This window comes from Musca autumnalis, unplaced genomic scaffold, assembly GCF_047663935.1.
Source record: "Musca autumnalis isolate F117 unplaced genomic scaffold, ASM4766393v1 scaffold_1, whole genome shotgun sequence".
NCBI classification, from domain to species: Eukaryota; Metazoa; Arthropoda; class Insecta; order Diptera; family Muscidae; genus Musca; species Musca autumnalis.
In genome coordinates, this window is record NW_027411644.1 from 122,442,793 (window position 1) to 122,468,140 (window position 25,348).

General features: G+C 34.3%; 1 protein-coding gene across 3 annotated transcripts in view; it reads right to left on the bottom strand.

Annotated features, from left to right (window-relative positions):
• Nucleotides 1-25,348, bottom strand: part of nompB (intraflagellar transport protein 88-like protein nompB) — a 49,716-nt gene that overhangs the window by 18,757 nt on the left and 5,611 nt on the right. For all 3 annotated transcript variants that reach the window (XM_073992008.1, XM_073992018.1, XM_073992027.1), the window contains exons 5-6: nt 21,972-22,902; nt 5,796-5,995 (exon numbers count right to left, since the gene is read on the bottom strand). In XM_073992008.1, the coding sequence (XP_073848109.1) occupies nt 5,796-5,995; nt 21,972-22,902 (1,131 nt within the window). The remainder of the gene's footprint in view (nt 1-5,795; nt 5,996-21,971; nt 22,903-25,348) is intronic.

A 25,348-nucleotide genomic window follows, 5' to 3' on the forward strand; every position in this document is an offset into this window, starting at 1 on the left:
CAGAGGGTTATCTTTAATAGATTCTATCTGCAAAATCTTCAATTCCATACTTTTGAATCGTATATCGAACTGGCTAACAGCACATAATATTTTGAATGAATTTCAAGCTGGTTTTAGAAAGGAATATTCAACGATAGACAATATATTTAACCTCGTAAGCATTGTAAATTTGAACCAACATAAAAATAAAACCACATATGCATTTTTCGTGGATTTTTCTTCAGCATTCGATCTTATACCCCGAAATAGCCTTTTCTACAAGCTCACTGCTTTAGGCCTTTCAAGAAAAATTGTCACAATAATTAAACTTTTATACAACAACACTAGAAGTAAAGTATGGGACGGCACTAGCTACTCAGACTATTTTTCGGTGGATACAGGTGTTAAACAGGGTTGTATTTTAAGTCCTGTTTTATTTTCACTATATCTTAATGATTTACCAAGTATTCTTCCTGGAGGTATAAATGTTGCAAATGTCAATATAAAAGTGTTACTCTACGCAGATGATATTGTTCTGTTATCCGATTCTCCTACTGAATTACAAAATATGATCAATATATTGCATGACTATTGTCTGCAATGGAGCCTCAAAGTAAATTTGTCGAAATCAAAAGTTATGATATTTCGAAAGGGTACACGATTCTCCTCAAATCTTAACTTTCACTTTCATAATCAAAATATAGAGATTGTTAATAATTACAAATACCTCGGTGTGGATATTACATACAACCTTTCATTTAAAAGGCACCTGAAAGATAAACTTTCTGCCTCCAAAATTGCTATCAATTCGGCATGGTCCAAATATATACAGAACCCAAAAATTTCGAAAAATAATAAAATAAAAATTTTTGAAACATGCTCCAAATCAATACTGTGCTATGCTTCGCAAGTTTGGGGCTTCAATAAATACGACGAAGTAGAAAAATTGTTTCGCTTTTTCATTAAAAAAATGCTTTACCTGCCCAACAATACCCCCAATTATGTATTGTATCTGGAAACTGGACTAAATACTCTTTACTCTTCTACACTCAAGTCGCATTTTTGCTATATAAATAAAGTTCTGCAGCTTAATGAGAACCGTTTACCACGCATCTTAGCTAAGGAAATCTTGGAACTGGAAATTTCATGGGCAAAGGAGTGGTCTAATTTATGTCAAACTCTGAACTATAGTACTACGAACAACAGTTTACCATTATGTACACATTGGAAAGATATAATTTCTGCATTAAATATGCACGAAAGAAATGAATTCCAAATTCTAGCCAGAAATTCTCAATTCCACGACTTGTATCCTATGCTAAGTTATAATGCATTCCCAAAACTTACATCTAATTTCTCGGCTCGTGCTTCCAGTTTACTAATAAAAGCTAGATCCGGCCTACTTGATTTGAATTCAAAAGCTTTTAAAAATAACGCTGATGGCATTTGTTCCATATGTAACACCAATGAACCAGAAAACACATTACACTTTATTGGTATATGTCCTGTCTATAAGGAATTTAGAAAAATTCATTTTAATAAAATTATATTAAATGAAAATGAAGTACTACTTATATTAAATGGCACGAATTTACACTCTCTCTATTTATATTTAGAAAACTGCATAAAATATAGGCAACTTTTATTAACAAATTTTGACTGTTAATGAAATATTCTCACTAGTGGCATACAGCATTCTCGCTACGCCAAATATAGATTGCATATTAAATAATTTAGTATAAACTCAACATAGTTTTAAAACAATTGTAAACTATCAATCTATTAATAAATAATAATAAATAAAAAGTCTACATCGGGAAGTAACCAAAAAAGGCGGAGCAAGTTCCGCCCATTTCTAGATTTTTCGTAATATTCGTGTCAAGATATCTTGTCATCCTTGCGTTTTAGGTATATAGTGCCTTTGTCAACTTTACTGAGGTGGATTTGGGGAATATTTTTGTTAAAAAATTAACCCTCATGCGGTTCATCTTTATGTTCCCCTTTTCAAAATCGTTTAAAATCTCCTTTCAAATGTGATCAAAATATTCTACAAAATTGTTCGTCATAAAATTTTACTATAGGTCTCAGAATACATCAAATCTGTAAATTGTATGTAAACACCCGGCGCGCACAACATCTTCTGTATAAATTCATAACTAAAAACCATTAATAAGATATTTGTAGTGTCCAATCACAACGACAATCTGGATAAAAATTGTAAAATATGGCGCTAAGCCTTATATCAAAAACAAGGGCTGCTAAGAATGTTATATGTTATGGTTACAGAGACTCATAGTGAAATTTGATTTGGAACATTTCTTTTTTTATTTTAATAATATCTCCAAAAAGTGAAGGAATTTGTTAGATTTTGATCCACTATGGAATTATTAAAATTATCAGTCCAAAATTAAAACCAATAAAACCAATTTGGTGACCAATAATGAGATTTTACGAAGAATATTTTTGTATTTGACGTCAACTCTCTAACATGATGTATTGTGGGATAATTTTTAATAAACTCAGATGAAGTCCGAATTTAACCCTAAAAAGTGTTTTTCGTTTTTAGAGATTCCTGGCGATTAGATAAGATTTAGAGATTTGGGGTGTTCTGAGGCCTATAGTAAAATTTTATGACGAATATGTTTGTAGAACATTTGGACTTGATAGGATCGCATTTTTAAGGAGTAAAATGCAAGGATTCCAAGATATCTTATCTCAAATACTTCGAACAAAAAACTAGAAATGGGCGGAACTTGCCCCGCCTACTTTGGTTAATTTCCGATGTAAACTTTGGAAACGCCGATAAACTTGCCTCATATTTTTAGCTCTACTTTTATAATCCAACCAGTTTTCCCATCATTTTGAAAAAAAAAATAATTTTGTTGCACAGTGAAGTTATAGTCCTCACCATTTTGGCTAAAAGTTTGGGGGAAGGTGCCGGAGGGAGTGGACCGATATGACCCATATTCAAACTTAAACTAAGTTTGGGCAAAATAATATGAAATGCAAAATTTGGTTCGTATCGGTTGATCCGTTCGCTGCAGCCAACTAGACAGACGGACGGGCATGGCTAAATCTACTCCAAGTTGTCTGAAACGGAGTTCGTACATATTTTTGATATTTTGAACTTTTTAGCTACACCTGGCCGAATTATCAATAATTGAACATTTTCACATTTCTTATTGGCAGAAAACTTCTACACAAAAATACTGCTCCACGTTTTGGTGTAGCCCAAATTACGGTACCGTCTGATTTTTTTTTAAGTTTTTGTCGACAACATTGCACTATAGGTAATTTGGACTGTTTTTGAGGCAAAAATTAATAGCGGCGGACTTATGGACTTTTTATACATTTTTAATATAAAAGTAAGCTAAAACAAAGAATTACACAGTAGAATTCGTATTAGCAAACATCGGTTATAAGAAACTACGTTTATAACGAACAAAGTTTTGTGTTCCCAAAGAATTTTGCTTAATATTTGTACACACATTCAAGTTCTTAAAATGACCACGATTATAACGAACAAAAATTGTTACCCCGCGAGTAGAAGTTCTAACAATTTGATAGGATTTACAGGCCCGCTTTTAAGCACAAGCGGATGTTTTAAATATTTTAATTAATAATATTTAAAAGTAAGCTTTAATAAGAATTCTACAGACGAACACGTTTATAATGAACGCCAGATATAACGAACAAATTTTGTTGTTCCTACCCCTATTCTTATTTTACCTATTTTATTCATTCCAACCCAATGATTGCTGTTTAAACAAAAAAAAAAAACGGTTATAATGAACTAAAATATAGATCCGCGAAAAGATTTTTATAAACATTGATATGTTTAAAATATTGATCCGCAAACAGATCTTTGTAAATATTATTTTTTTAAAAGGACCAAATAAATCACGCAATCATGATCCCTAGTTAGAACGTATTAATTTACAAAAATGTTGACCACGGCACCTCTGTACATTTGTACAACACATGGCGAATATTTCTTTAAAGAAAATGTCTCTTTGGTTGAAATCGGATGGTTTTGGTATTTAATATTTTCTTCACCAAACCAAAAAATAAAAAAAAAATATTTTTTCTGCAAGGTGCCCTCCTTGCAAAAAAGAGGTATAACTCAAAAAATTGCAACTTGGTATATTAAGTAGTTGATTCAGAACCCTTTTCTGAAGATATTCGCGGCGGCAGAATTTCAGACAAAGTTGGACAATTTTGTAAAAGTCTATAATATAAAGCTATAATTTTGTAAAAAAAAAAATCTTAGGTTGCATCCTACATGACGATTTTTTCCGCTGTAACAAACATTTTGAAAGTACACACCGCCACCATTTCACTGAATATCATATCTATGTATTTGATTTTTACCGAACTCTAAGAAATTGCGTTTAAATTCTGCTCTAAGTTTTAATCTTTTTTAATATTTTTTTTATTTTGCTTTGGAAATTTGGAATTTGACATCGAATTATACCTCGAATTTTGAATATTTTTGAAAACAAAATGACATATTCCTATAATTTGACATGTTCTTTCTTCAAATCAAATTATTAAACCTACGTTATTAAAAGTGCGAAAATCGACTTTTTGCCTAAAAACCTGTCCAAATTACCTATAGTGCATTGTCCCAAATTGTATGTAGTTTGGCATTTAGTGTTCAAAGTTCTCAACAAAATTCTCCATTAAAAACATATGTCCTCGTTTTGGATTAAACCCTATATACCGGTACCGAGCGGGTGCCACCGTGGTGCAATGGTATGCACGCCCGCCTTGCACGCAGAAGGTCGGTGGTTCGATTCCCCGGCCAGGCAACATCAAACATTTTTCAACGGTGGCAAAATACCCCTCAGTAATGTTGGCGACATTTCCTGAGTAATTTCAGCCTTGAAAAACTTCTCCACAAGTGGTGTCTTAAGACACGCCGTTCGGACTCGGCGATAAACAGTAGGTCCCATATCATTGAGCTAATATGAATCGGGTTGCACTCATTGATATGAGGGAAGTCTCCCTTGTCCCGTATGAGATGTTGTGGATCAATGTTGTTTTGTTTACCGGTACCGAACGATTTCAAATATTTTGAAGTTTTAAGAAACTTTTTCTGACCAAAGTAGCTATAATTTGAAAATTTACCAAAAATTTCTGACATATGGTCTGGTAAAAGGTTGGTAAAAATATTACGTTTGGGTCAAATTGGATTATCCGTTCGGGAATTATTATATGCATAAGGCATTAAGGTGGAAGAACGAAAAGATTAAATCGACTTAAGGTTAGTTCTCAAATCGTTTTAAAATGTTGCAGCAGTTAGTCTTTCTCATCCTTCTTCAATCGTTTATTTTCTATTTCTTATGGAGCCCATATAACTGCAAAGACATTTCAAAATTCCCAAAAGCGCTGCACCCACAAGCAATATGGAGTTGTTTTTTTTTTTTTTGATCAATTAATTAATTAAAATAATATTTGCACAGCCTGTTCGTAGAATTGTATAATCCTTGTGGTATCCTTGTGTTACGGTTGTTATTCTGTTACTGTCATAGATGGAGGGCATATTTCTGTTGGCAACATCGACAGGTGTAGATATGTATGTATAATATATAAAGTTATAAGAATGCCATAAACGTTCTGCAGCGAATTTTACATGACTATTAACATATTTGTTTTATGTACACACTTATCCTGAACTGTTAAGTTTGTCATATAAACCATTCCAATCTTAATTTAACGACGTTATCTTTTGCCCGCAGGTCAAAATAAATTTGTGTTAATTTCGGTCAAATTAACACTGGACTTGTGTTTTTTTAGTTTGACCGCATACTTACATTGATGTAAATGAAACTTAAATTGGTGAGTGCACTGGCAGTCATGGATCCTTCACTTTTGCGGTCATACATTTGCAGAGTTTCAATTGCCTGATTGACATCGTTCTGACGCAGATAGACCAAAGCCTTATTCAATTCCAATTCGCTGGCCAGCCATGATAGATTGGACGTTTTAATGACCTCAATGCACCAGTTGTATCCTGTAACAAATTGCAAGTGTGTGAATGTTCCAAAACAAACAAAAAAACTCTTCACATCCATGTAAGCATACGTTTAAAGTAGGGATGCCATTTAAAAATTGTTAGATATTGAGATTTTAATTGCACAAACTAAAGTTTCTGCAGTTATAATTTATCTTAATGAATGCATTTAATATGCAGTAACATTTTATGTTATCGCTTTAAAAAGTAACGAATTCTGAATTGGAAGTTAAATTTGCCCAAATATATTAGTAATTTATCACGCACAAGATTATATTTTATCGCAGAGATGTCTTCTAAGATTATTTTTTGCTGGTCTTTAGAAGCATAACCGAAGATAATAAAACGAAATTAAGGTACATCCGCGAGCTGTCGTTAGACAATAAACTTATTTTGGGTAATTTCTCCTGATCCTATAAGAGGAAGCTAGCTATATCTCGGAAACCAATTGGGGTTTAACTGCAAATATGTTATTTTATGCATGCTAACATTGGAAACGCTAAGAAAACCAAAAGTAAAAGAAACGCATGCAACAAAACTGTACCTAGAAACTACTTTTTTGATAAAGCGGGGCGAAATTACTCTTAAATCTATATCTCGATTCATATCATTTTTAGCAAAAAATTTCATAAAAAAGTTTTACTGGTCTTGATGCTGATGGATTTTTTGAAGAAAAAACTATTTTTTATTTAATTTTTACTATGACATGTTTTCAAAAAACCTCAAGAGGTTTTACATGTTTGTCGCCTTGACATGGTGCACCAATGCACGAAAGCAGTGATATCATGTGTCGGCCAGCGCCCCTTTGGGATTGCATTGAGAGCATCTAGAGTGGCTTGCACAGATCCACTGTATGGGGTTAATTTTTTTTTTACCAGAAAAAAGGCTCCGGTCACAATTCGTAGTTAACATTACTAAATGCAAAAGCACGCCTCCTACAGACTAGAAGACGCCTTAAGAGACCTTCTATTGAGAGTAGGACTCCTTAAGAGATTTTCTTTATACTAAAAGACGCTTCTAGAAGTCTTCTGTAAATTAAGAATCGCGCCAACCATTTTAGCGAATATTTTTGAACTTTTGTTGGGAAGGTACCCTAAGTAGTGGACCAATATAATATTTCTTCGAACATGTTTTAAGTTTGGACAAAATATTATGGGAGCCAAATTTTGGACCAAATCGGTTGATCCGTTTGAAAGTAATCGTGGGCTCCGGCCAGAGAGAAAGAGAGACAGATTAAAGTTAGGCCTAAATCAACTCCAAATGGTCTTAAACTAATTTCGTCGAAACAAACACATTATCGGAGGGTATATCAAGTTTGTTTTTCCTTTTGTAACTCATTGAAATAATTTGCCAACCCTATAAAATGTACATATTCCTAATCAGTAGACATCGGATTTTTGCATGTTTTTTATTTCTCATCCGATTGGACTCAAATTTTGGATCTAGGCGTTTTGAGGGTCAATTTTTCGATATTTGGGGTCATATCAAAAATATGCAAAAAATATGCAAAATATGCAAAAAATATGCAAAATATGCAAAAAATATGCAGAATATGCAAAAAATATGCAAACAGTTTTTGGTCGAAAATCGTCAAAAAAAGTCGTAAAATTTACAATTAAAGTTGGAAAAAATGATCAAAAAAACTTTAAAGTGTCCTAAATTAAGACTGTTGGCCATTTAACGTCGATTTTTTAGCAGATTATTGTGTTATTGATTCCTCTTACGACGGTGTGGTGTAGGGTATATGGTATTGTAACACTATTTTTATTGTTAAACTATGTAAAAATATAAAATTTGATAAAATATCAATCATTTTATGTAAATTTAATATTTTCTTTGTCTTAGTTTGTAGCTTTAGGCTGGTTTTAACTCAAAGGGAAGAAATCGATGTCAGATTTTTTAGGCGGGGGTGCCGCCTAAACTGTTTACTTAGATTAGGTTTTAGATAGATTTAAGATTAAGATTGCCAATTGAGCACCATTGGAATAAGTTAATACGTGCTACTGGAGCCTCGAAGTTATGAAAATCTCGTCTCTCTCGGCGACCCATATCTGTGGAACAGTTAAAGCTATTTTCCCGTATTATGCATTAAATTAAAAGCCATTCTGTTTATTTTATATTCAAAAACAAAATGCGTAAGTATTACTGAATTCGAGATAGAAAGCCAGTGTCCCGATTAACGTGGCGTACGTAGTCACGTTAGGGTGAAAATGTAGCCTATCTGGGTATAGCCGACTACTTGGAGAACGCATTGTTTTAGTTGTTCGTCCTTTGTAATTAATTGGTTGTAATCTGTGGTGAGCTCGACTCGGAGTTAATGTGACTTTCTTATGAATTTCGAACAGTTGTCCTTTTGTAAGTTTGGGTCAAATATTTCGGGAGAAGTTTCCATCTTCGCCTTGTTAAGATTTTTGTCGCCATTAGGCTCTTTACGGTGTTTTGCACTGTCGGATCAAACAATGCCAAGCCAACAAGTTCAGGACTAAGATACCACAGGTGATTTATCATTTTTTATTTCCTTTTTCTGTCTATGTTTTCGTATTTCAATAGATTTTCAATGAGGTCTAGGTCTTCTTTTGATGCTAATCGCTTCGTAGAATCTGAAGAACCATCTGTCCCGAAAATAATCAAGCGCAGCTTCAAGGCTATTTGCGTGCACTGGCATGGAAAACTATTACCAGGTATTCCCAAAACAGTGCAGAAAGAACGGGTTGCTGTTCTGGTATCAACTGGTATGGGGGTAAAGAACAACTCATGGGCGTTCCTGAAACTGACAGTAGCTCAGGGGAGAAACAAGACTTAGCAGTGTACGAATGCCTAGAATAATGGGGTCTTACCAGCTTGAGCAGATGTTAAGTCGAGAGCTTCTGTACCTGCGTACAGATTTATAAGGAGTTTTGTTGAGAGGGATTTTTGACTGCAAGTTTGGCAGCACATCCGGACATCAAACAAACATATTCACGCGATTTCTATAAGAATAGTCTGCGATTGACAAATCCAAGTTCGATGTAGGCGAGAATGTTTTAAAACTACTTCCCAGCTGACTTTCCAAGAACAAGAGGTGGTAGAAGCACTTTGTGTTTTCATCTTTCGAGCCCGGTTTAACGCGCCCAGAACGTTTCTTATATTGTTTATTTATTTTGTATCAAAGGACAACAACTGAGTGTTATAAATGAGAGTGTGGGTTATTGATTTTACAAAACCTATAATGAACAAGATAATGGTTATGAAGATATAATATTGGATGGATTGGGTAAACATAATCAATATGTTGAAAAGGATTAGAGACAATAGATTGAGTTTAATACAACAAATAGTGAAAGCGAAATTCAGAAATATTTTTTAGGTCCAAAAAAGACCTAAACCGCATTGAAGATTTATTGAAATACGAAACAAATATCAGATAAAGGAAATAACAAAATGATATATCATCTGTGGTATCTTAGTCCTGAACTTGTTGGCCTGATCTGATAGTTCAAACCACCGTAAAGAGCCAAATGCGACAAAAATCTTAACAAAGCAAGCAGAAGAAGATGGAAAAAAACCAAAATAATAGTGTTACACTAGAGTTTTTATGCCGGGTTAACCCACTTCGAGAGGATTTATTTGACGTTTGCGCTATGGAATTGACATTTGAAATCCAAACCCACTGGGTTAATTGGCTAAGTGTAAGCGGGGTATAACAAAAGAACAACTGCCGAAATTTCCAGAAAAATTTTATCAGGCGTAATTACGGGTATACTTACTTGTTGTTCAAGAGATTAAGCATTAACTCCGAATTTCTTGAAAAAGATCCTGTATCTTGACCGCAGAACATCAATTACCAGGAAGGGTAAAGGATGTTAAACGACTTGAAAGTTGTGAACGACATAGCAGAGCAGGGAGTCGAGTTCATCACCAAGTAGTCATCTTTACCCAGATGTCTCCAAAATCACATTATGTCAGCCCCTTAAATAAATTTAAATATGAACAAACTGTAAAAGACATTTGTTTTCATTCCCAAAAATTGATAATATGGGAAGAAATAAAAAATAATTAAAAAAATTAAGTTACAATGTTTTATTTTTTAATTTTTAATGATGGATTCTCTCAAATAAAACGCTGGTGGCCGTTTAATATTGCCACAATTTTTAATTCAAATGCAAGCGTTTTATTTGAGAGATTTAATCATTAAAAAATATGTTCTAGTTTTAAGTGCATTTGTAAATAAAACACTGTAACTTATTTTTTTAACTATTTTTTATTTTTAACTTTTCGCATTTAATTTTTTTGACCACCGCGAACCTCATAACCAAATTATAGCCAATTTAGGTCGAAAATGTAGATAAAAACTTTAAAATACCTGAAATCGTGTTGTACCGTTATATAGGGGCTATACCAAAACCTTGACCTGAGTCCAAAATTTTTAGTGAGGAAGTTTCTGTACCATTGGGAACCCCAAATGCCAAGTTATAGCCAACTCGGCCTAAAAATTTAACCAGAATCCTTAAAATACTTTAAATCGGGTGGTACCGCTATATGGGGGCTCTAAGAAAAAAATGGACCCATATTGGTTTTGGTTTCATATTCATGTATTGTCATCCAAGTCTGAAAAGTGTGCAAAGTTTTAGTTCGATTGGTCAACTACAACTGTGTGGAAAATAAGTTACTATATTTGAACTAAACAGACACAAAAGCAAGTTAAATTAAACACTGTAAAAAGGTTTTTTTACAATAGACTCCATTTTCACTCTAAGGTGTTTTCGGGACATTGGCTTTATTATCTTGAATTCAGTATTACTAACGTATTTTGTTGTTCGGCAAGAAATATTAAGAAAAGTATGGCATTTAATTTAATGCATAACACGGGCAAATAGTTTTAACCGTTTCATAGATATGGGTAGCTAAAGTCGTCAAATAGCCAAAAAGTCGAGATTTTCATAACTACGAGGACCCAGTGGCATGTGTTAACATATACATATATATTTTAACAATCTTAAAATCTAACCAAACTAAATACTATAGGGGAGTGACGCATAAAAAATCCGACAACGATGTTTTCCCTTTGAGTTAAAACCAGACTAATGCAACAAATTAAGACAAAGAAAATATTGAATTTTAAATAAAATATTTGACAATTTATCAAATTTTATATTTTTTTAATAGGTTATTAATAAAAAATGGTATTACAATATACATATAACCATATTTTTATATCCACACTGTGGTAAGGGGTCTCAATAGCTTAATAATCTGCTAAAAAAGCGACGTTAAACGGCCAACAATTGTAATTTAGGACACTTTGATGATTTTTCCCAACTTTAATTGTCAATTTTACGACTTTTTTGACAATTTTCGGCCAAAAACTGTTTGCATATTTTGCATATTTTTTGCATATTCTGCATATTTTTTGCATATTTTTTTGCATATTTTGCATATTTTTTGCATATTTTGTATATTTTTTGCATATTTTGCATATTTTTTGCATATTTTGTGCATATGCAAATATGCAAAATAAATACAAAATATGACCCTGCCATTGAATTTAGATTTCTTTGAAACGAATTTTGGTCCAATCAGAATCTTCGTATCTCTATAATTAAAAAATATGCAAATATGCAAAATCCGATGTCTACTAATCAGGTTTAAATTCTGTGTCAATCAAGCCATGTCCGTCTGCCAGTCTAATCACTATAGCGTCTAGAACGCACACGTGTGTCTTCTTGCCATATGTAGGTCAAGTTCCAAGATGGGCTATATCGGCCCACATTTTGGTATAGTCCCCATATAACGGTACCTCCCGAATTTCGGTATTTTGAGGATTTTAGCTTCATTTTTGACCTAACTACCTGTAATTTGCATTTGATGTTTCCAGTGCTCAGTGGATCCACCCATTGGTCAAAAATAAAAAAATGAATATCAAAATGTTGGTACAACATCTGGCAACTCTGACAGCTATGACATGTACCTTTTTAAAAATATATTAGTTTTTTTTTTTTTTTATTCGAACGCGATCTTCTTAAGAATAGCTTCAAAATTCGGAACAGTTGACTAATATTTATTGTTGTGAGTACAACCTATATTTTAAGTGCAAGTAACTATATTCAAAATATCGCAAAACTAATACGTATAGCAAAACATTGTAGTGGATTTTGAAGAAGGAGGTAATAGCTTTATTTTTATTAAAAAATAGTGTTTTAGGGTGTTGTGGAATTCTAGGTAGCTGCATATTTTCTTAGTGTATTTCGTAATGCCAATTCGATCGATCATATACTTAAATTTTACATAAGGTTTTAGTCATGATGCCCACCAGTGACCACCTCGGGAATAATTTTCCAAAGTAGGTCATGGGTTTAAGATTATTCAGTATTAAAATCAGCTGCCATCTAGTGCCAGACTATAAATGGTGGGTCGCTGACTAAAGCTGCCCTAGAATAGGGTTTGTATGGATATATTAGCGTATAACTCTGTTATCCAACCACTTACATTAACATAATTGACATCAGTGGCGAGATGAAGAAATCTTCTTCCAAATTTGTCTTACGTTGGCGGTACGTGCCTTCCAGGAAGAACGCTATAAGATCTATATTCGAAATTTTAGCAATTTTCATACAAAAAGGTTGATTTTTTTATCCGCTAAATTGGTTGGATTTTATGTTGTTTTCGAGATTGTTTTGTTTCTACATGCCTATTTTTGCATCATAAGATAATCGGGACCTTTGTTCATGTCATTTTGTATTAACAGCATAAAACAATTCTTACCGTTTACCCCCTCCACAGGGGAAAGGGGAGGAGAATGTTACGCTCGTGGTTTCTTAAAACACTCTTCACAGCAGCACAAAGCTGTAACCGGCGCATTGGCTTGATTTTTACACTCTAAATATTTTTGGCCACTTTCTCCATGCAAGTGGATCCACAGTGCAGTGGTCACAAAACTCTCTCTCCACTAAAAATCGTGAACATAGGTCCATGTTTTATATATAACGGTACCTCCCGATTTCCGGTATTTTAAGAATTTTAACAAAAATTTTGATCTAACCAGCTGTTGTTCAACACTTGAGGTACCCAGTAGTCACATAACTGCTCCACCAAAATTTTTTAACATAGACCCATGTTTTTGATTTTCGGAGTGTGAAAATTTTTGTTCCTACATTTATTAAACGAAGTTTATACCCTTTCTACAATAATTATACCCTACAACACATTGTTTTATCCGTCCGTCTGTCGAAGTATTACTGTTCGCAACGTGCAGGTCGCATTTCTTATCCGATTCGTCCAAAAATTTTGTGAAAACGGTTCAGGTTTGGATATACATAGGTCCCATATTCATATATTTTCGCCCGATTGGAGGTATTTGATGCGCCAAACACGCTATTCATTTCCGATTTCAATCAAATGAAATGTGTGACGGAATTTAGAAATAAATGTGCCAAATTATATCAAAATCGGCTCAGATTTCGATATAGCTCCCATATATATTTTCCTTTTTCCGATTGATAATTTTAATAGCTTTCTATGATATCCATATGAGGAAAAGACAAAATTTTTTAGTTTTCCATCGAAACAAAACTCAAAAAAATTTTTAAGCTACATGAAAGGTTTTTGGTAGGTACATGGACTGAGAAAAAATTCCCATTCTCAAATCTGTTCACAATACTAATTTTGGTTATTGCGCGCAAAAGTTATGGCGGTTTCAATTATTATAATAAGAAAAAAATATTAAAAAAAACTCTACTATTATATTGAGAATTACTGTTAATTAATGACTTCCAACGTACTATATAATTTCAAAGGTCCCATAACTTTAGTAAAAAATTTGTAAATTTTCGCGGAAAACAAGAAAAAATTACAAAAAATTGGTTGTTTGAAACTTATTTTAATACAATTCATGCTGTTTATGCATCCTAAAAATATTTAAAAAATATGTCATAATCTAAAAATCGCGAAGATTCAAATGAAACCAAAACTTTACAAATCTGTTTAACTCTTGCGGAATATATGGAAGGCTTTAAATAAATTTTGGGTTCCTTTAAATGGCGAATAATTTTGAAGGAAAATCCTGAAAATCACTTGATGCGCATGCGGTTTCCTGATAAAACGAAATGTTTTCTTTTCGTTTGTACACATTTACTTTGGCGGCTGCGATGTAGCATCATCTACAGTTTAGTGTGCAAAAAAAACTGTATAACGCTAATAATTTGCACAAAGTGCATACTTTTTTATGCGCATCCGATTTCACTATCAACCGTGGAGGATCTAAACTTATTTCAATAAAATCCATCAGGAACCGTGGATGTAGCATCAAACAGTATTTTTGGGATAAATCGGATACTGCTCCCAAGACACTAAATTTTTTATACCACTGTTTTCGCAAAAACGCGAGTGATGTGTCAGTTTCTTCATTGAAATGGAAACGATCCACAGAAAACGCCATATTTTCAAAAACATTTTTTGCAACTTTTTCAATTTTTGCAGTGACCCACAGTCCACCCAAATCCAAATTGTACTAAATTTAGTACCATTTAGTACTGTTCGTACACATAAGTACGAATTTTCAAAACTTCCTCAATCCTACACTTCAACAGTAATAGCAATAACGAATTCAGGATCCCGCCTCTATCAGTTCACCCAAATCCCCATCGTACAAAATTTTGTACCATTTAGTACTTTTCGTACCCATAAGAAATAATTTACAAAACTACCTCAATTCTACACTCAAACTGTAATATCAATTCCAAATTTCATGATTCCAGCTCTATCCGTTTACCCAAATCCCTATTGTACCAAATTTAGTACCATTTAGTACTTTTCGTACACATAAGTACGAATTTCCAAAACTACCTAGATATCTCAATCCTACGTTCCTACATTTGATCCTAATTCCAAATTTCAGGATTCCAACTCTATCCGTTAGTACTTTTCGTACAAATGAATACATCTTTCCAAAACCATCTCCTTGTATCAGCCCAACTTCTCAACCTTGATTCTCATTCAAATTTCAAGCTTCTAGCTCTATCCGTTCAGGTAATACCAAATGGTACCAAATTTAGTACATTTAAGTACTTTTCGTACACTTGTAGTTTGAATTGTTGAAAACCGTTCGGTACGTTTATCCTATATTCCATCAATGACCCTCATTCAAAATTTCGCCAAATACAAATGGTACCATATTTAGTACTTTTTGTACCTTTCTAGTTCGAATTTCCAAAAACCCAGCCTTATCTGACCCACTTGGACCGAGAGTGACCCTCTCCCAAAATTTCAAGATTCTAGCTTAGCCGTTTATCCTGGGCGTTGATTATCAGTCAGTAAGTCAGTCATCATTACTGAACTCTTTTATAAGTGTAGAAGATATTAGCTAAACTTATGGATGCATCGGTTTGCAAATTAATTTTCGAGACAACGATGGTTACGCCCCCGATCGAATGTTTTTTCTTGGTGTCCGAAGTCCCGACCAATTTTAAGTACGTTATATCTCGGAAACTAACTAATCCATTTTCATGAAATTATGTTGAATGTACCGTGGTACTATAGGCATGAATTTTGGAAGTGGCACGTCATCTCACATACATATATTAAAAATATACAAATTTATATTTACAAATTTCCTTAAATGGTGAGCTTCAACGGTCCATCAGCCATGAAAAACTAAAAACATATAAGTCTCAATAAGAGGAAGAATTCGACTTAACCATTTTACAGGTTACAGGTTATGTTGATAAATTTAAAATCCCAAAGAAATGGAATTGTAAAGCATAAAGTCCATAAAAATTTTCATGAAAACTCAATACGACGGCCACCAACTCGGACCCTGGAAAAACTAGTCTTTATATATAAACAAGTAAGCAAAGGCTATAGTCGGAAAGGGCCGACCATGCAATACCCTACACCACCACCCTGCGAATTAGCTTTCAGCAAATCAAATTGTTCCACAAATATCCCAGAAGGGACAGGGAGTGCACCACGATTCATATTACATCAATCATATGTGCCAACAGTTTATCGCCGAATCCGAAAGGCGTATCTTAAGACATCACCTTTAGAGAAGTTTTACATGCCTGAAATACTCAAAAAATGTCGCCAACTTTACTGAGGGATATTTTGCCATCGTTGCAAATTTGATGTTGGCTGGCCGGGAATCGAACCCCCGACCTTCAGCGTGCAAGGCGGGTGTGCATATAATTGAACCACGGTGGCACCAATAAATAATTTTACAATGGAAATTTGAGGAAGTTGATATATCCCGATATGTAGGCTGTGGTCTCAATATCCCACTGAAATGGCTGACATTTTTATTAAGCCTTCGTTGGTGGTATAAAACTCTCCACTTGTAATTTGTCGTTATAGGCCCGCGTCAACATATAGCTCCCATAGAAAGGTATCTCTCGATTTTCGGCATTTTGAAGGGTGTGGCCTCAATATCCCACTCAAATGGCTGACATGTTCTATTAATTGTTCGTTGCGGGTATACAATAGGGTTATGACTTTTTGACATTTCTTCTCAAAAATGATTTCCTGTAGCAGGGATGAATGAACTTTTGCCTAATAATCACTACGCTATGGTTTATTCCATTGAAATATAAAAAAAGTTCACGCACAAATCGATTTTAAAAATATATTTTTTTGAAAAAATGTACGAAATGAATTTTTTTTAAATTATTTTTTGTTGCACGAATGAAAAATGTAAGCCTACTAATAACTATACTAATGTTTATTTCATTCAAATATTGAAAAAGGTCATGCACAAACCATTTTGAAAAAATTTTAAATTTGTTGTTTTTTGTCAAAAAATTATATCTTTAAATAAAAGCGTTTACGACATTTTTACGATTCTCAGAATTGAAGGAAATTAGTGACAAATAAATGTTATGTCAGTTTAATTATCTCATGTGACTCTAAAGTTTATTTTCAATTGTATATCTGCTTACAGTGACTTCAAAAAATTTTCCATAATTTTGATAAATTCAAATTTTAAAATCATTTTGTGCGTGAGGTTTTTTCATCGAATCACCTTATAATTATGATTTTATGTAATTTTATGGCAAAACTCATAAAAAAGTCATAACCCTAGTATACATCTTTCAACCTGAAATTTGCAGGTTTTCTGTATTTTGTAATATCCCTCCGAAATGGCTAGAATTTGGTATTAAGTCTTCGTTGGGGGTATAAGATTTTCCACTTGAAATTTGTCGGTATAGATCTAAGTCTTACCGCCTGTTCATGTATGTCGCACGGAAATCTGTGCGAAAGGAAAGCAGGCACTCACTTCCGTCTAAAAATGCGTTCATGTATTTCGCAAACTATCGTGCGACTGTCGTTACGTATCCTATGCGAAATACTACTAATTTGAATGTACATTTGTACAACTATGTTCCATAAATGAGAGCCAAATGAGAAATGAAAACAAAATCCACATATACATATAAACATTGGAATATGTGTGATTTGTTTTTTTGAGAAAATAAAATGTGTCGGTATTTTGAATTATTTTATTTGATTGATTTCTTCAAAATAATGAATGAAACAGCCTTAAAAACGTGTCTACAAAATTTTTATTTTGTTTCAAGAATGTGTTGCATAAGTTTGTTTTAAGATTTTCGGTGTTATTCGCGATTTTACGTTCTACTCGGCAGCTACAAGGCAAGTGAGTGATTTTGACATTCTATTTCTATAAGAGATAGTCCTTTCGAAATACATAAACCCAAATTGAATGGAAAAGTGTACGTTTACGTGTTATTTCGTTAGCCTTGTCGGTCGCATAGATTTTCGTTTTAAAGGAGTTTACATGAACAGAAAATGATTTTTTTCCTCTTTCGAAGCGCAAAAAACCTTTCGGTCGACATACATGAACAGGCTGTTAATATACCTCCCATAGAACGATATCTCCCCATTTTCGATATTTTGAAGGTTATAGCTGTGGTTACAGATTTCCCTATTTTATTGACTTGTCTGAGGAGAATTTTAACAGAAACCAGTAAGGAAAGGATCAAAGTCGGGCGGGGCCGACTATATGATACCCTACACCACTGTGAATATGTAAAATATAAATCGGAGCTATATCCAGATCTAAACCGATTTTGATATAAGTTGGCACATTTATTTCCAGACCGAATTCAGTCACACATTCCAAATATCATTGAAATCCGACTTATATAGCGTGTTTGGAGCAGCAAACACGCGAAATCGGCCGAAAATATATATGGGTGCTATATCCAAATCTGAACCGATTTCGATATAATTTGGCACATTTATTTCTAGACTGAATTCAGTCACACATTCCAAATTTCATCGAAATCGGAAATATATAGCGTGTTTGGTACAGAAAATACGTGAAATCGGCCGAAAATATATATGGGAGCTATATCCAAATCTGAACCGATTTCTATATAATTTGGCACACTTATTTCTATACCAAATTCAGTCAAACATTCCAAATTTCATTAAAATCGGACGTATATAGCGTGATTGGTACATCGCATACGTGAAATCGGGCGAACATATATATGGGAGCTATATCCAAATCTGAACCGATTTCGATATAATTTGGCACATTTATTTTTAGACCAAATTCAGTCACACATTCCAAATTTCATCGAAATCGGACATATATAGCGTGTGTGTTACAGAAAATACGTGAAATCGGCCGAAAATATATATGGGGGCTATACCAAAACTTGGACCGATATAGCCCATCTTCGAACTTGATCTTCCGACGGCTAAAAAAAATGGTATTCCCCAATTTTCAGCGAAATCGGTCAACAAATGCGACCTGTATGTTGCGAACGGACGGACGGACGGACGGACATGCATAAATCGACTCAGAAAGTGATTCTATGTATATCCCTAGAAGGAACTATGGGTCTATCTCGCTTCCTTTTGTATGTTACATACAAATGCACTAACACATAATACCCCTTACCACATAGTGGTGTAGGGTATAAAAATGTGCACACAAACATTTTAGAAGATATTATTGAAATATTTATTGCATACGAAAATATGTAAAATACACGAATTTTTCTGTGATATATTTCGATTGCAATTTAATCAGAAGCCAAAAATATGCCCAGTCCCAAAATTTGACAAAAGTAGAGGTTTTATAAAATTCCGCTGTCTACATATCACTGAGCTAATATTAATTGGGGTACACTCACTGATATGAGTGGAACAGTTATATATTATACATTTCTAATAAATGATCTTAAATTTGAAAATTGGCGTTCTTTAGTCCTTTCTGCTACATTTTTTACTTTTGGACAATTGGACAAGTAATACGCTAGGGCTCCACGCAATAAAAAACTGGGAATTTCTCTGTCATGATAGAGACAATTTGTAGCATGGGAGGAAGATGTGGCCTTCTTCAGACAACTCATTACATATTAGGCAGTAGGCCCGTTATCAAACACACATATTATTGCAATTTTCATCAGAGGAAACGTCAGTAGTTATTTTTCCATATATAGGCGACTTTGCCGGTGTATGCCCTCCAGGAACTCAAATATCGACCAAAAATATTTTTTTTATTTTTCGTACAAAAGTAATGGTCCTTTTCACCCGCTAAACAATATCAGATCTTCATCCAAAATTTTAGACATCTTCTTTGACCTAAACCTTGTGCAAAATTTCGTGACTATTGAGCTATAATTGCGACCTATAGTGTGCTTATGATTACACTACAAGCAAAAAACTGGGTATATTAGGCTGTAACTCTGTTATCTGACCACTTAAATCAACATAATTGGTATCAATGGAAAGAGCAAGAGTTGGCCTTCCAAATATTATATACGTGGCCGGAATGTGTCTTCCACGAATAAAGATATAACCGGTATATTAAAAATTTTCACAATTTTCACACAAAAGTTGTGGTCCACTTAACCCTCTAAACATCATCCGATCACCATCTTAAATTGCAAGCATTTTCTTTTTCATATACTGTTATCTCGTTCGAATATTCGACGCGAGCGGGCTATTATTGCGACCTACAGAACACCTACAAAATCCAATAAAAATTATGTTTTTGGTCCATTTCACCCGCTAAATATTTCACGATCATCACCAATTAAAATAGCGATCTATTCTGATGTGAAACCGACCTCCATTTCGTGACGATCGGTCCATAATTGCGGCCTGGAGTTTGATTACAATTTATAATGGACAGACGGACACACGGACGGACGGACACACATCTCAAAATCGCTTTATCTCGCCGAGATATGAAGATTGGTAACCACATTGGGGGGTCTCCGACGAATATGTCGCGGTGTTACATGAATTTTTACCAAAACAAACTTATAATACCCTTTCCACATAGTAGTGTAGGGTATAGTGATAATTGAGTGAGTGAGTGACTGACATACCATCACCCAGCCGAAACGACTGAAGTTAGAAACTTGAAATTTTGAGTGTGTGTAGGGGTGAGATAAGGTCGGGTTTTTTAAATTCGAACTAGAACGGTACGAAAAGTACTAAAAGGTACTAAATATGGTACTCTTTGTGTTAGGCTAACGTTAAGAGCTAAAATTCTGAAATTTTGAATGAGGGTCACTGACGGAAGTTAAAAAGATGTACCAAAGGGTTTTTGGAAATTCGAACTACAAGTATACGAAAAGTAATAAAAGTTACTAAATTTGGTACCAATTGTATATTTTTAACGCATATAACTAGAATTTTGAAATTTGGTATGGGAATCAATGTTGAGAAGTTGTGTTGATATATGGAAATGGTTTTGGAAATTCATACTAATGTATATGAAAAGCATTAAATGGTTGTAAATTTAGTACAACCATGATTTGGATGAACGGATAGAGCTGGAAACCTGAAATTTGGAATTAAGATTACTGTTGGAGTATAGGATTGTGGTAGTTTTGGAAATTCGTACTTATAGCTATAAAAAGAACTAAATGGTAAATGGATTTGGGTGAACGGATAGAGTTGGAATCCTGAAATTTAGTGTTGGGGTGTAGGATTGAAGAAATTTTGGAAATTCGTACCTATTGGTTTCCGAAAGTAATAAATTTGATACAATTTTATTTTGTTTGAATCCTGAAATTGGGGATTAAGATTGAGGTGGTTTTGGAAATTCGTACTTATGGGTACGAAAAGTACTAAATGTTACTAAGTTTGGCACAATTTGGATTTGAGGGACCGGATAGAGCTGGAATCCAGAAATTCGTTACTAAGAATACTGTTGGACTGTGGATTGGGTAAGTTTTGGAAATTCGTACGAAAAGTACTAAATGGTGCTAAGTTTGGTACAATTTGGATTTGAGCGAACGGATAGAGCTGGAATCCAGAAATTTGGAACTAAGAATACTGTTGGACTGTAGGATTGATGAAGTTTTGTGAATTCGTTTTGGAAATTCGTATGGGTACTGAATTTGATACAATTTGGATTTGGGTGAAATAAAAGCGATGGAACCCTGAAATTTGGAAATAATATTACTGTTAAAGTGATTGAGGCAGTTTTAGAAAATCGTAATAATGGGTACGAAGGGTACTAAATGGAAATGAAAATATTTCATACAATTTTTTAACATTCTCCTTGAAAAATGTCATATTAGTTAAATGTTAGAAGTAGCGGGTACTTTGCTAGTACGACATAAAGAAGTAATTCAGATTTTACTGAAAGTTTCTATCAAAATTGCCCCTGCGTACCTCACAATATTTTGAGCTAAATTTGTGTCTTACTTTCATTTTAATATGAGATTCCATAAATATTTTGGAAGTCAGTTATGACCAAAATTGGGGGTTTTGTTCACATTAATCGTATTCAGAATGACTCTGGGTGGCATATTTTTTTATAATTGAAAACTATAAATTAAAACTTTATGTTTTGTGCTAAAATTTGTGGAACAGGCCAATGCATTAACAGCCAAATATTGTTTATATTGTTAACTATTGTATGAGAAATCACAAATGGCATTTCTACTTTTACGAAAAAGCATACATACGCATATACATACATACATACGCATTCACATTTCATACTTCCGCTTACCATCGTTGTAGTTTTCCTCAATGATGGGAGAAATTAAATCGACAATCATTGTTATGGCGCGTTTTTCATTGTTTTTGCGTTGCTTTATATAAATTGCCAGCTCGTCGGATTTCAGCGATTGAAATATGTAGCCATTACGGTCGACAGGCCTTAAACCAGTCTTTGGGCGATGTTGGTCAGAGGCATTGTTACCGGCACCAATACCAGCAACGTTACCAGTAAAACTGCTGCCACTGTCGCCATCACCGACGCCGCCATTATTCGTATTGTTATTTTTATCATCGATGTCGAAGTTGCTGCTGACACCACCATTTCCGCCACGGTCACTACCGTTTACGCTATTGATTACCTCTATTTCGGCCGTTGGCGAGTTTTCGAATCCATTCTGGTGATGTAAATTGCGTTGAGATTGGTGAGGCGGAGACTGTTGGTCGTGGTTGCTCTGCTGTTCGCTGACCACATGTTGTTGAAGCTTCAGTATGCTGTTCTCGTTGTCCAAATCCTTTTCAGCCTCCATCGGCTGGACATCACATAAATTTCGGAAAGTGCTCTTTATTTTATCCACATCACCCATGGCATAATAGCAAAGTATCAAGTGAATGCCGCTTCGTATGTCTGCTCGCTCAGACATGATAAACTCAAAGCTGGCAGCCGCATCGGCATATTGACCCATACGCACAAATAGTATGCCAATGTTTTGGGTGATTTTCAAACGCAATTGCTTCAGATTGTTCGGCACGGAGTCGAGAGCCATTCGATACATTTTAATCGCCTTCGGATACATACCCATGCGATAATATATATTGCCCATATTCAGTTTCAGTTGATTCACATGTGGAAACATTTTGTTCTTCGTCATGATGCTATAGGTGTTTAACGCTTCGATGTGCATATCATTGCGCTCATATTGTTCGGCCAAGTTAAAGAAGACCTGCAAAAGTTTTAATAGACGAAAAATGGATTAGTTAGTCAAAACATTGGTGGGTGGGTGGTGGCATGTGGTGCTACGTGCATCCTACTCAACCAAAAGTTATTGAACCTCTTTCCGTTAAAGAAAGTGAAAGTGTCCAAACAGAAACAGAAAGAGAAGGAAAGGAAACCTAACTCTTGAAAAATATGTTAAAGGGTGTGAACAACCATCCGGGTATGCTTATGGTTCAGAAGAAAAGAATAAATTTGCTGCCGGATGTAAAAAGTAGGTGTGAGAATTGAAAGTAGAGCTTGGTATCAGTTGTTGAGCATGCATAACTTATTTTCTCGAATGACTTGTCGGAAGTGCAGACGATGGAACAAACAATGAAACTGGTAAACAGAATGATAGACAGCCCCTAAGAAAGAGATGAAAAATGGAATTTGTTGTAAAAGTTTTAGTTTTTTTTCTTTTTTGAAGTTTTAACTTGGCAAAAGTCCTTAATGAAGCAAAGATAATAGAATTAAAGGTGAGCCCAGGCAATGAATTTCATACAATAGGGAATTTAGCAAACATAGAAACAAAAAGGGATTTAGAAAACTCTATTTATTACGATTCACAACTAGATATTTAATAACATTTAAAAATGTAATTTCAGCCATATTTTAGTGTTTAATGTTCTGGATGAGATTTGGTTTCACGTGCTTGGTGGTGTACTTTTCCACAATAATATAAAATATCCAAACTTTATAAATTTAATTCCCTCAATTCCCAAAAATATGTGATTACATAAGTACAGGTAACGAGTGATACTATTTATTATATCGCTCATTTACTCAAAGGGTGGCACATCTCAAAAAATGTAGTTTCGAGAAAAACGCGTTTTAATTTGGCGATTGAAATTTGACTTCCGAATTTATAAAGATTATAACACAACAAGTAAGAACGACGTTAAGTTCGACCGAACTCCACCACCACCACCAACAAAATATATAGCCTTTTTCCGCCATCATCTGAAAATGACATGGAAATCGGTTTAGTCGTTTTGGAGCTATATTTAAAAAAGTGGGCGTGGTCGGGTCCTAAGGCCACAAATAAGTGTCTCGGGTCGGAGACACAACCACCATTGTCTATCGAATTAATTTTCAAACCCCGCTCCGCCGAAATTCCACAAAATATATAGCTTATTTTCATCAGGGGATATATGCAGCCTATTTTCAAAAGGATTTTCCCGGTACATTCTCTTGAATTTTTATGAAAATTGGCTCAGTAGTTTCAAAGATATAACATATTAAAAAAGTGGTCGTGGTCGGGTCTTTAGGCCCCAAAATTAGTACCTAGGGTCGGATACATAACCACTATTGCCTCGCAAATTAACTTTCTCACCGATACGTTAGTCAGTTTTGCTAAAATAGCGTTTTTAAAAAGTAGGGCATTGGGGAGTTTCCACGCCCCTTCCGAAATTCAAAAAGTATATAGCCTATTTTCATCACGGGTGTTCCCTGTACATTCCCTGAAATTTTCAAGAAAATCGGTTCAGCCGTTTTTGAGTCTATACGGAACATACAAACATACTAACATGCACACATTGTCTTTTATATATAAGAAGAAGATGATATATGGCTACCTGAACCAGAATAATTACAGCCCTCTCGAAATCAATATGGTAATATTCAAAAAAGTTTTACAATCGTTGAAGTTGAGGTTCACCATTTAATAAGTCGCGAACTGTTAATATATTTTATAAAATATGAATACATTTATATTAATTGAAGTGTTTTAGCCAAGATCTCATAATATGGACCATAACAATTAATTTTCGTGAAAGCTGCGTTGGTGTTAATATAAAAAAATGGGAAAAATGTGTTGAAGTAAACAAGTTTTTTTGTGTTCTTTCTTAATTTCTGGCCAAACCACGCAAAATTCAAACCTATACTCAAGGAAAGAACTAAAGAATACCCCTTGGGAAACATGCTTCTAGTGCATGATTTTTCGATATATACACTACATCCCACTAAAATCGATGCTGACATTTTGAAGTTTTGATTTCAGTGTTTTTCGAATTTTTCTTATAATTATATGGTGCAACTGGATAATATTTTCAAACTAGTTACAGGATTGTAGAACTCGCGATTCCACGTCGTTCGATGTATATCTCATGAGTGTGCTCCGTACAGCTTCCTAGTAATAGGAGTCCAAAGGCCAAAATTTTATGCGTAAATTTTCTGAAAAAAACTATTTTTTGGCTTTAAAATTTACAACTGTCGTACAGGTACCCCTGAACCCCGCGTGATTTTAGTTTTTTTACGTGCCGGATCTAATAAGACCTTTCACGTTCGAATCCATCCACTAAAACGCCGGATATATATACCTTGAAAATAGGAAATTCTGCAAAAATATATTTTGATAATTCCGCGAATTGAACCGCGATTTTCTTTGATTATTTTTACATCAATGTAACCCTTTA